General features: G+C 45.5%; 1 protein-coding gene across 9 annotated transcripts in view; it reads left to right on the top strand.

Moving 5' to 3' along the window:
* HDAC7 (histone deacetylase 7) overlaps positions 1-9,642 on the top strand; it is a 964,197-nt gene extending 954,555 nt beyond the window's left edge. For all 9 annotated transcript variants that reach the window (XM_030198155.1, XM_030198159.1, XM_030198158.1 and 6 more), the window contains one exon: positions 8,747-9,642. In XM_030198155.1, coding sequence (XP_030054015.1) covers positions 8,747-8,792 — 46 coding nt within the window. In that variant the 3' untranslated portion in view covers positions 8,793-9,642. The remainder of the gene's footprint in view (positions 1-8,746) is intronic.
* The last annotated feature ends 2,572 nt before the right edge of the window (positions 9,643-12,214 follow it).

The following is a 12,214-nucleotide window of genomic DNA, read 5'->3' as shown; positions in this document are numbered from 1 at the left end:
CCCAACCCCCCCCCCAAACCCACTCCCCACAACTGTACACCACTACCATAGCCCTAAGGGGTGAAGGGGGGGGCACCTACATGTGGGTACAGTGGGTTTTGAGTGGGTTTTGGAGGGCTCACATTTACCACCACAAGTGTAACAGGTAGGGGGGGGGGTGTTGGGCCTGGGTCTGCCTGCCTGAAGTGCACTGCACCCACTAAAAACTGCTCCAGGGACCTGCATACTGCAGTGATGGAGCTGGGTATGACATTTGAGGCTGGCAAAAAATGTTTTTTAATTTTTTTTTTAGGGTGAGAGGGGGTTGGTGACCACTGGGGGAGTAAGGGGAGGTCATCCCCGATTCCCTCTGGTGGTCATCTGGTCAGTTCAGGCACCTTTTCGAGGCTTGGTCATGAAAACAATTGGACCAAGTAAAGTTGTCCAAATGCTCATCAGGGACGCCCTTCTTTTTTCCATTATTGGCCGAGGACGGCCATCTGTTAACCACACCCCCGTCCCACCTTCAGTACACTGCCTGCACACCCCGGTGAACTTTGGTCGTCCCTGCAACGGAAAGCAGTTGAGGACACCCAAAATCGGCTTTCGATTATGCCAATTTGGGTGGCCCTGAGAGAAGGACGCCCATCTCCCGATTTGTGTCTGAAGATGGGTGTCCTTCTCTTTCGATTATGCCGCTGACAGTATCACAATGGAATGGTAGTTTCAGCTGTGCCCACGAGATGTAAATTATTGTGTCATTCTCTTCCTTCAAAATCATGAAGTTTATGTTCTATTGTCAAAACCATACAATGCAATTGCTCCACTTCCCGAGAAGAACTTTGGGCCTGAGATTCCAGTACTCCAACCCGATGCTGCTGTGAATCCAATTACCCAAACGCTCGTGTGCAGCCTCCGTTCTATCGTGAAGCTGCGGTGGAGGCGGCATCCAACACCTCCTCCACCGCAGCCCACACTTCCGATACAATTTCAGAAGTCCACATAGTGCTTACTGAAGGACTCGGTGGAGGCGTTATAGCCGCCATCTTAGCTGATACTCCAGTCTACCTGACTTTACTCTTGCGAGGCACCTTCGAAGCCATCCTGACTAAAGCTTTCAAATCCACCTCCAGGTAGACCAACAGGAAGGATCAAAGTAAAATGTAAAAACCTCCCACTTCTGGCAACGATATAGGTCAAAACTGTGGCTTTTATTGGTGCCAAGCAGGCAGCCTCTGCTCCTGTTCTTGGCATCATGTGATCTCCACAATGGAATGGTAGTACCTTTGAAACAATGCTAAGGCAAGAGGACAGCCCATGAAACTGATAACCCAATGAAATCTTATAGGGGGCGATTCTACAACTGGCACCAAGAAGTGGGTGCCACAATGGGGCACGATTAGGGGAAAGTTATCAAGGTGCAGTAAAAGATCGCCATTTATTGCTGGATTCAACAACCTTCAGGATCTCAATACCACAGGTTGCTGAATCCTGTTTTTTTTTATCTTTATTTATGCAAACAGCAAGAAGACCAACAGTACATTATATTGAAAAATCACACCCATGAACAATCTACACATGAATAATGCTGCTTATGAGCCACTTCTCAAGCAGCGTTATTCCTACAGCCTGGGAGCATTGGGCCAATGCACCTGTGCCAGCAGAGCAGGATTCACACACACCCACACCCTCCATCCACCACATGGGTAGAGGCTGTGGTTCAGGAGTGGTCTTTGAGGCCCAGTTGCTCCTGCCCAGTCCAGCACCTTCAGGAAAATGGCACCCCTAACAGTAGTCTTACATGACTAAGGGTCATGTTTCCTTATAAAGAAGCATGACCCCTAGCAGTAGTTGTGCCATTTTCCTGAAGGGTCCAGACTGGGCAGGAGTGGCTGAAGCTTTCTCCTGTCCAAAGACCACCCCTGGACCACCGGTGTATTAAAAGGTAGCCTATGCCCATGTGGGGTGGGTGTCTTGTGGCGAGGGGGGGGGGAGACACACCCTACTAGTTCAGGGGCATCAGGCCGCAGCTGCAGCCTGATGCTGTCAGGCGTGAAATAACCCCAGCTTTTTGCAGGGGTCTGGATAAATAACGTGACTTAAAGCTGTAGCACTGCTTGATAACTATAGTGCCAATTCTATAACAATTAAGGGAGAGCTCATTAAGAACCTTGTTTTTTATCTGCTCAGCTAAGCTTGTGCTCTTATAATCTGTGTTTCTTATTTCTAATTTCTAATTGATATCTGCAATCTAAGTAACAGATTTTAAAACTGCTTATTGGTAGTAGTAGTTTTTGTATTTGATAGCTGTTAATCTGAGAACTGCTTTAAAATAGGTATCAGTTCTTTTTTCAGCTTCCATAGTGTGTGGAGCCCCTCCCCCACTTGCTTTTGGTTGTAAGGCATTTGTAAAGCAGAGGAGTGGCTTCTCTCCAGGAGGTTTTGTCTTTGCAGAGGAGCTGGAAAGAATTTGGAGCTCACAGATAAGACTATTTTCTGATTACCCCTGCCTTAAAGCTGTGGTTCTGGGCATCTCATTGCAGTTCTAGAGATAGGTTACAGCAAACACATTGTACAGGTTTTAAGTTTAAGCCCACCCCACCCTGCTCCACAACCCACCCACCCACCCCAAGACTGACACTTCCTAAATAGCTTTCCCAAATACACATCTTAGCAAAAAATAACTCCACCCTAATTACAACCCCATCATAGTACACCTTTTCATACCCATTTCAACCAATCAGGATGACTTTTATTCTCTGTAATAATTGTGGTGCTTTAATTTCAAGGCCAATCAAATGGAGACTTAAAGCTTGTCCTATCTGTCTTCAGCTCACTAGTTTAAAACAGGAGCTCAGTAAAGTAAAGCAGGAATTAAATGCACTTAAAGCAACTTCTAGGACTAAACAAAATCATACTGCACAGAATCATGCCAAATTCTCACCACTGCCTCAAAGGATAAAACCACCTAAGGAACAGATGGTTCACGGTAGGCTCAGGCAGGCTTCGTTATGTGACACAAAAGCATCCGCCCGCACAAGTGTTTCCCCTACAGAATTCTTTTGCTTCATTACAGCACTGTGATGTTCCTGAAAATAGAACTGAGGAAAAAGATAAAGAAAAAGCAATGAAGGTGGTACAAAAAGATATGAAGGTACCCAAAGAGATAAAACACCCCCAAATCACTAAAGTTGAAACACATACTAGGAAATGTAGATGGAAAGCGATGACCACAAATGCTCGTAGTCTAAGCAATAAAGTTCATGACCTTCAAGCCCTGATGTTGGAGGCAGACTTAGTTGTTGCAATCACGGAGACGTGGCTCAATGGTTCCCATGAATGGGATGCAAACATACCAGGCTATAATCTATTTAGGAAGGATAAAGAGGGTCGTAAAGGTGGTGGAGTAGCTCTATATGTGAGAAATGATATCACAGCAATGGAAATGACAGGGACCTAGCGAAAGGGATCACCTTAAAAAGAGACGATAGAACTTCTGTCCACGTGGGTGTTGTCTACAGACCCCCCCGACACAATTGGAGAATTTAGATAAAGATCTGATTGCAGATATTCAAAAGTTGGGAAAAGAGAGGTGCTGTTGCTGGGAGATTTCAACCTGCCATATGTAGATTGGATGGTTCCAACTGCGGAATCGGAGAGAAGTAGAGAGATTGTGGATGCTTTTCAAAGTGCTCTGCTCAGACAAATGGTGACGGAACCCACGAGGGAGGGAGCAACGCTGGATCTGGTGCTCACAAATGGGGATAGTTTGTCAAATGTCCGAGTGGGTGCCCACCTGGGCGGCAGTGACCGTCAAACGATTTGGTTTGATATGACAGCTGTAGTGGAGGGTGGCCGTCCTGGATTTCAAGCATGCTGACTTTAGTCAAATGGGGGAATACCTGGGGAAGGAGCTGATGGGCTGGGAGGGCGAATGAGAAGTGGAAGGACAATGGTCCAGGCTGAAAGAAGCTATAAATAGGGCCACAAACCTTTATGTAAATAAAAGCAAGAGAAAAAGGAAACCGATATGGTTCTCCAAGAAAGTGGCTGAGACAATAAAGGCTAAAGAGTTGGTGTTCCAGAAATACAGAAAAACTCAAGAAGCCGAACATGGAGAGGAATACAGGAAGAAACTGAAAGAAGCCAAGAGAGAGAGATGTCTGGCGAAAGCGGAAGAACAAATGGCTAGAAATGTAAGGAGGGATGACAAAAATTTCTTCAGGTATATTAGTGAAAGGAGGAAGACTAAATAGGGAATTGTGAGACTGAAAGATGCTGCAAACCGCTATGTAGATAGCGATGAAGAAAAAGCAAATTTGCTAAATAGATACTTTTGTTCTGTTTTCACAGAAGAAAATCCTGGAGAAGGATCGCGATGGACTGGCAAAAGTGCAAATGAAAATGGAGTAGATATAGCACCGTTCACGGAAGAGTGTGTGTATAAACAACTTGAAAAGCTAAAGGTGGACAAAGCCGTGGGACCGGACGGGATCCACCCCAGGATATTAAAAGAGCTCAGAGAGGTTCTGGCGGGTCCTTTTAAAGATTTGTTTAATAAATCATTGGAAAAGGGAGCGGTTCCGTGGAATTGGAGAACGGCGGATGTGGTCCCTCTTCACAAAAGTGGTGATAGGGAAGAAGCTGGAAACTACAGGCCAGTAAGCCTCACTTCGATTATTGGAAAAGTAATGGAAGCGATGCTGAAGGAAAGGATAGTGAATTGACTGGAAGCAAATAAGTTGCAAGATCCGAAATAACATGGTTTTACCAAAAGGAAATCGTGCCAAACGAATCTCATTGAATTCTTTGACTGGGTGACTGGAGAATTAAATCAGGGATGTGCTATAGACGTAATCTACCTAGATTTCAGCAAAGCTTTTGACACGGTTCCCCATAGGAGGCTCTTAAATAAACTTGACGGGCTGAAGATAGGACCCGAAGTGGTGAACTGGATAAGGAACTGGTTGACGGACAGAAGCCAGAGGGTGGTGGTGAATGGAATTTGCTCGGAGGAGGGAAAGGTGACTAGTGGAGTGCCTCAGGGATTGGTGCTGGGGCTGATTCTGTTCAATATATTTGTGAGTGACATTGCCGAAGGGTTTGAAGGTAAAGTTTGCCTTTTTGCGGATGATACTAAGATTTGTAACAGAGTAGACACCCGGGAGGGAGTAGAAAACATGAAAAAGGATCTGCGAAAGCTAGTAGATTGGTCTAAGGCTTGGCAATTAAAATTCAATGAGAAGAAATGCAAAGTGATGCACTTAGGCAGTAGAAATCCACGGGCGACGTATGTGTTAGGTGGTGAGAGTCTTATAGGTACCGACGGGGAGAGGGATCTTGGGGTGATAGTATCTGAGGATCTGAAGGCGACGAAACAAGTGTGACAAAGCAGTGGCCGTAAGTAGAAGATTGCTAGGCTGTATAGAGAGGGGAGTGACCAGCAGAAGAAAAGAAGTGTTAATGCCCCTGTACAAATCGTTGGTGAGGCCCCACCTGGAGTATTGTGTTCAGTTTTGGAGGCCGTATCTTGCTAAAGATGTAAAAAGAATTGAAGCGGTGCAAAGAAAAGCTACGAGGATAGTATGGGATTTGCGTTACAGGACGTATGAGGAGAGACTTGCTGACCTGAACATGTATACCCTGGAGGAAAGGAGAAACAGGGGTGATATGATACAGACGTTCAAATATTTGAAAGGTATTAATCCGCAAACGAACCTTTTCCAGAGATGGGAAGGCGGCAGAACTAGAGGGCATGAAATGAGATTGAAGGGGGACAGACTCAAAAAAAATGTCAGGAAGTATTTTTTCACGGAGAGAGTGGTGGATGCTTGGAATGCCCTCCCACAGGAGGTGGTGGAGAGGAAAACGGTAACGGAATTCAAACATGCGTGGGATAAACATAAAGTAATCCTGTTCAGAAGAAATGGATCCTCAGGAGCTTAGCCGAGATTGGGTGACAAAGCTGGTGGTGGGAGGCGGGGCTGGTGGTTGGGAGGCGGGGATAGTCCTGGCCAGACTTATACGGTCTGTGCCAGAGCCGGTGGTGGGAGGCAGGGATAGTGCTGGGCAGACTTATACAGTCTGTGCCAGAGCCAGTAGTGGGAGGCAGGGCTGGTGGTTGGGAGGCGGGGATAATGCTGGGCAGACTTGTACGGTCTGTGCCCTGTAAATGACAGTTACAAATCAAGGTAAGATATACACATAAAGTAGCACATATGAGTTTGTCTTGTTGGGCAGACTGGATGGACCGTGCAGGTCTTTTTCTGCCGTCATCTACTATGTTACTATCCAGCTTATAATTCAAAGTGATCGCTGGCCATCTTCCAACATAAATCGGGAGATGGCCGGCAATTTCTTAAAAGCGGCGAAATCGGTATAATCGAAAGCGGCATTTTTGACAGCATCGCCGCTTTCCCCGTCGCTTCGCCGGCAAAAGTTCAAGGGGGCTTGTCGGTAGATTAGCGAAGGCGGGACATGGGCGGGCATGGGCGTGGCTACCAGATGGCCGGCTTTCGCCGATAATGGAAAAAAAAAGCGGCGTTAAGCAGTATTTCGCCGGCTTTACTTGGTCCTTTTATTTTCACGACCAAGCCTCAAAAAGGTGCCCCAACTGACTGACCAGATGACCACTGGAGGGAATGGGGGATGACCTCCCCATACTCCCCCAGTGGTCACCAATCCCCTTCCAAACTAAAAACCTTTTTTGCCAGCCTGTATGCCAGCCTCAAATGCTGTACCCACCTCCATGACAGCAGAATGTGTTGTATCCTCCGACAGCCTTTCCCTGGTTGTGATGTGGCTCTCGGGTGAGTGTGACACCTTTTCTGTTAGGTGCCCTGCAAAGAGTCACATTAGCAATGCGTTGTGGTGGGTGTAGGGTACTGGGCTGTACTCCCATGGTGCTTTTCCCCCCTGCTAACTGGGTCAGAGTGTGCCCTGTTTTGTTTCCTGTTGTAGTCCATGTGGTAGTGGCCATTTTTATAAGCCAGTTTTAGTTCCCTTTCCTGTGTTACCCACGTTAGAGAACGTAGTTCTTACCTTGAATGGTGCTGAAAGAGGGCATTGTACACCATTGTGCCAGCTCTGACCTACTGCTAATCTTAGTACCAGGGGACTCTGCCAGTGGGGCACAACCTCTGATCTGCAGTTAACTGTGAGTAAACGTGGTTATTTCAAGAAAGGACTTTTTCAGAGAGATTAGTCTTCAGGTGTGAACTGGTGTGCCAAAGTTATACAGCAGCAATAAGTCCTAGAGGCTGTATGCAGGTCCCTGGAGCAATTTTAGTGGGTGCAGTACATTTGTGGGTAATGGGTTTGGGGGGGGGGGGGTTGGGGGGCTCAGCTCCCAAAGTAAGGGAGCTATGCACATGGGAGTTTTTGTGAAGTCCACTGCAGTGACCCCTAGGGTGGCTGGTTGGTGTCCTGGCATGTCAGGGGGGCCAGTGCACTAAAAATGCTGGCTCCTCCCACGGCCAAATGCCTTGAATTTGGGCGGGGTTTGAGATGGCCAACATAACTTTCCATTATCACTGAAAAACAAACCCGGCCATCTCAAACCCAGCGAACTCCACAGCATTTGGCCGGGCTAAACCGTATTATCGAATAAAAAAGATGGCCGGCCATCTTTTTCGATAATACGGTTCCGGCCAGCTGTAGCGCTGCTGCCAACATAGATCCGGCGACGTTCGATTATGCCCCTCCATGTTACTATAGGTATAAAGTGGGCTTTGGCATTTAGCACGTGCTAATTCCTTTAACATTTACTAAGGCCATAACACTCCTTGATGAATGTCCCCCCTTAGGCACCTAAGTTGTCATACAATACTGGTGCAAACCCGCTGTGGTATGCCAAAAGTTAGGTGCAACCACTTTTGTCAGGTCAATGGCTGGTTTAAGTGGGCACACCTAGATGCACCAATCAACACCCACAGTTGTAAGTTGTACGTATTGTTTGGCGATATTCCCACGGCCCTCCCATTCTCCGCCTACATGTATGCCCCACTTATAGTTAAGTGCAATACCGCCTAGTGCAACACTGCCAATTATGGGTGCCAGTGACATGTTCAAGTGGCACGTACTTCTAGACACAGAGTCATGTATAGAATTGCCCTGAAAAAAATGTTTTTATATGCAGTGTATAATTAATCTGTGGAACATGTTACTGGAGGATGTGGTCAAGGAGACTATCATTGCAGTGTTTAAAAGAATTGGGCAAGTTCTTGGAGGAAAGGTCCATAAAAAATTATTAGCCAGGTAGATTTGGGAAAACTAGTGTTCACCATCCCTGGAAATGAGCTATGAAAAATGGAAATACTTTTTAGGGTGTTTGCTGGGTACTTTTGACCTGAACTGTCTGAGACGGGATGCAGGACTCAATAGACCTTGGTCTGACTCAGCATGACTTGTTCAACACCAAGGAACCACCAGGAACTCTAATAGGATACTACTGTGGTGTTTTTGGCCTTCCTTATGTGTGATTTCTGTAGAGCACTTACTGTACTGCCTTTTAGCTGTGCATGACTGATAGAGTAGATGAAAATATGTCTGTGTCAGAATACAGCAAATTGGTTATAAGATGTCTTACCTAACTTGATATATTGCACCTCATGTTGAGCTGAATTTCTCTTCCTCCTTCATCCCCCCTCCCCCCCCCCCCCCCCCCCCCCCCCAATCTCGTGCTATTTTTTTCTTGTTGCTCAAACCTAGAGCTCCAGATCTGTTTCAGACTGTAACCATTGGTTTGTTTTTCTTGTGTTTTCTCTAGATCTCAAGATGAACCGATGGAAGAAGAGGAGCCAATGAACGTATGACCTGTGACACCATGGCCTTACCGTGCTATGGACAGGAATCCAGTCTTAAGTGCTTTGTTTTCCCTGAGCACATGGGTTCTCATTTTGACATTTCCCTCGTTTTGTGGCTCACCAGTTCGCAGCACTGAGATTCACTTATGACATGTCCAGGAGATCGTTTGGCACCAGCCCTGTGTTATTGTTCCCAAGTGCCTGGACAGAGTTCCGTTTCACGGGAACATTAGACATCTATCAGCCTTCAGTCCTTGAGACATTCCAACCTTGGGACATTCCAGAACATCCTGAATAATTTCCAGGAGAACACAATGCAGTGATTCAAGGTACCCCTGTACCAAACGTTTTCACATCTGGAAATTCTACAGAATAAAGTGTCTCTTCCCCAACCTTCCAAGGAAATGTTCCTTCTCCAGAAAAGACTCTGTTGGCTTGAAAGTTGAAAAGTAGTACATTTTTAATGTGCTGTCTGCTTGGGTCGCAAAGAGATTTCATAACCAAGCAAGATTGTGAAATGTAAAATAAAGACTTCATTGGATTGAATTAGGCAAGGCGTATAATCAAAGGATTGGATTCTTATTGCTATACTAGTTACCATCTCCGAGTCCTTTCACTCAGGCTTTAAAGTGAAGACAGCTTACAAGCTCTGCTGGTATAAGCAGCCCAGGAGGAGTCCGCACGAAAGTTAAACACAGAGCTTAACACTTGAAGTGCCCAAGTACCTGCAACATATAGGATTGCATTAATAGAAGAGGTGCTGAACCTTCACCACCTGTATTGCCTTATCTGTAACCACTAGTCTTGCAAAATCCTACAATGACGCCCGTGGTTTTTGCTTAAGTTTGCACTATGTTTGGACTCCGCATGAACAAACAAAATAAGAAGATATGAACATTTAAGAAATGGTTTTCCTTCAGGAATATATCCATCATTTTTCACAGGCAGGTGAAAGTCTCATCCAAATCTTAAAGCACAGAGAAGCTCCTCAGTCTAGTTCTGAGTAAAGTGTGTTAGCACAACTGGCATTAAATATGCCTTGTCCAAGCAGTCAAATGATTTGTATCCTCATTTAGTAACAACTGCTGGGGTCTCTGGCTGCCTTTAGCATCAGATACTGAAATTCTGCACTGTGGTTAGTGCCATGGTTTAGGATCTTTAGGCTAAAAACATTTTATCATCTTTTTTTATTATTAAACCAACATAATTTTGCAGGTGTTATTCCTTGTCAGCCATTTTACAATATATTAAAAGCAAAAAAACTCAAAACTCTGAGGTTAGGAAGCGGCATGGACAGCCTAAGGCAGATGCAGTAACATCCATGAAGTTATACTATAATCTTGGTTGCCAGTTGTAGGATCTGAGCAATGGTAGGAAATCTGTCTGAACACCTAAGAAGAAGAAGAAAAAAAAAACAATCCTTGAATTATCCCAGAGAGGAGACTGCCCCCCCCCCCCCCCCCCCCCCAGAAACACACACTCCTTTTAAATCGCACAAACTGTGGTTTGTAAATTAAATAGAGTATATTATTTTTCAGTTGCCTTTTATTTTATTTACAAACCTGATGTATTCTTGATGTATTTACGTTCTGGCACAGATGGACATTCTTCCATAGACCCATACAGCTCTGTATGTCTAAGCACCTCATAGACGTAAGGCTAAAACCCACGCCTCGATTGGTATTATTGCTATATATACCAAGCAGCCTGTTGGGGGGGGGGCTCTGCACTGTGTCCCCAGGGGAGCCTGTAGTTTGTAGAATGTGCAGAATGCTTACAGGAATCCTGGAGCTAGATTATAGAGCAAAGTCGCATTTGGTGGATTATTTTGGGGGTGGGGTGGGGGGGAAGGGCAGTGGGAGCAGGATGTTTTGATTTGTTTTTGAAATATTGGCAGGATTTATGCACAATACACATCCCAAAAGATAAAATCTCCAGGGAAACTTTTATTCTATGCAAGTAATTGTATGTTTTAACTTTTTCTTATTACATCATCTTGGAAACTCCATTTGTCTTTGATAAACTGTTCATTTGGAATTTAACTTTGGTTTTGTGTAGAAAAAAATGTTTATATACTTTATATATAAATATATTTTATATATATATATATATTACGATTTTGTAAAAAAATAAAATAAAAATTGGGACAATAACTTTTATTTGCCTTAAACTGCACAATAAAGGACCAAAACACACGGAATTATGTATATACTGTACTATATATATATGTGTGTGTTATTTATCAGAGGTGGAGTACTGTATAGTCTACAGGTTAGCCTGCATTTAATTTTTCTCACGGAAGCTGCTGTTTTGATGTAGAGAACATATGTTGTCTTATGGGCTGTGCATGTTCTTATACTCGTCTGAAAATTTAGGAGCGACACTTTGGAAGAGTGACAAGTCTAAAGATAAGTGGGGGGGGGGGGGGTTTGCACTGTGACAGGTTTTTGTGATTACTATTAATGGTATTGCAGGGTTTTTTTAGGACTACTGTTTTTCCCAGCAGATGCTGGTTTTTGCGACTTTTTTTTTCCTGCTAGCTGGAAACCGATGATAGGAAAGAGTCTCCAATTGAGTATGTAGCCGTTGTTCAAAAATTAAGCGCTACTTTGAAGCTGTGAGCTTTCTTTTTTTAAATATGTTTATACCTTGAGTGTATTGTAACTGCCCTCAATGTTTGCAAAATGAATTTTGTTTGATTGTAGCAAAGGGGCCGTTTTACTAAGCCACGGTAGGGGTAATGTGTGGGTAGCGCGGGCGCCTAATTGGGAAATTGGCACGCACAGTTTCTTGCAGTAGAAAATAATTTTCTACCATGGGGGGACGTTCCCGGCAGTAATCATCAGCGCAGCCACATTGCTGTATGCTGCCTGGTTATCACATGAGCAGCGCTTGTGCCCTTACCACCAAATAATTAGGTGGTGAAAAGCAGGGGCATAGCTGCTATGGGGCCACGGGGGCCTGGGCCCCTGTAGATTTGGGCCTGGACCCCCCTGTCGGCGACCCTCTCAACCTCCCGCCACCAACCCGCCGCTTGCTACCTTTGCTGGCAGGGGACCCCAACTCCCGCCAGCCGGTCTTCTTCCTTCATTTGGTTTCTTCTGACTGAGTCTGACGTCAGACTCACAGAAACAGAATGAAGCCCTGCAGATCGCAAGGCTTCATTCTGTTTCTGTGAGTCTGACGTCCTGCACGTTGTACATGCAGGACGTCAGACTCAGAAACCAAACGAAGGAAGAAGACTTCGGCTGGCGGGGGTTGGGGTCCCCCGCCAGCAAAGGTAGGCGACGGCGGGCGGGGGGTCGAGACGGTCATCGGCGGAGGGGGTCAAAGTTGTTGGAGTTGTCGGCAATGGGCGGAGGGGTCAGTGTCGGCAGTGGGGGGGGACTAAAACGTGCCCCCTCACCTCTGCTCTGGACCCCCCTACCGTT

The sequence above is a fragment of the Microcaecilia unicolor genome, chromosome 3 (genome assembly GCF_901765095.1).
Source record: "Microcaecilia unicolor chromosome 3, aMicUni1.1, whole genome shotgun sequence".
NCBI classification, from domain to species: Eukaryota; Metazoa; Chordata; class Amphibia; order Gymnophiona; family Siphonopidae; genus Microcaecilia; species Microcaecilia unicolor.
The sequence above is the reverse complement of the archived record's forward strand: the minus strand, read 5'-3'. Positions and strand labels throughout refer to the sequence as shown.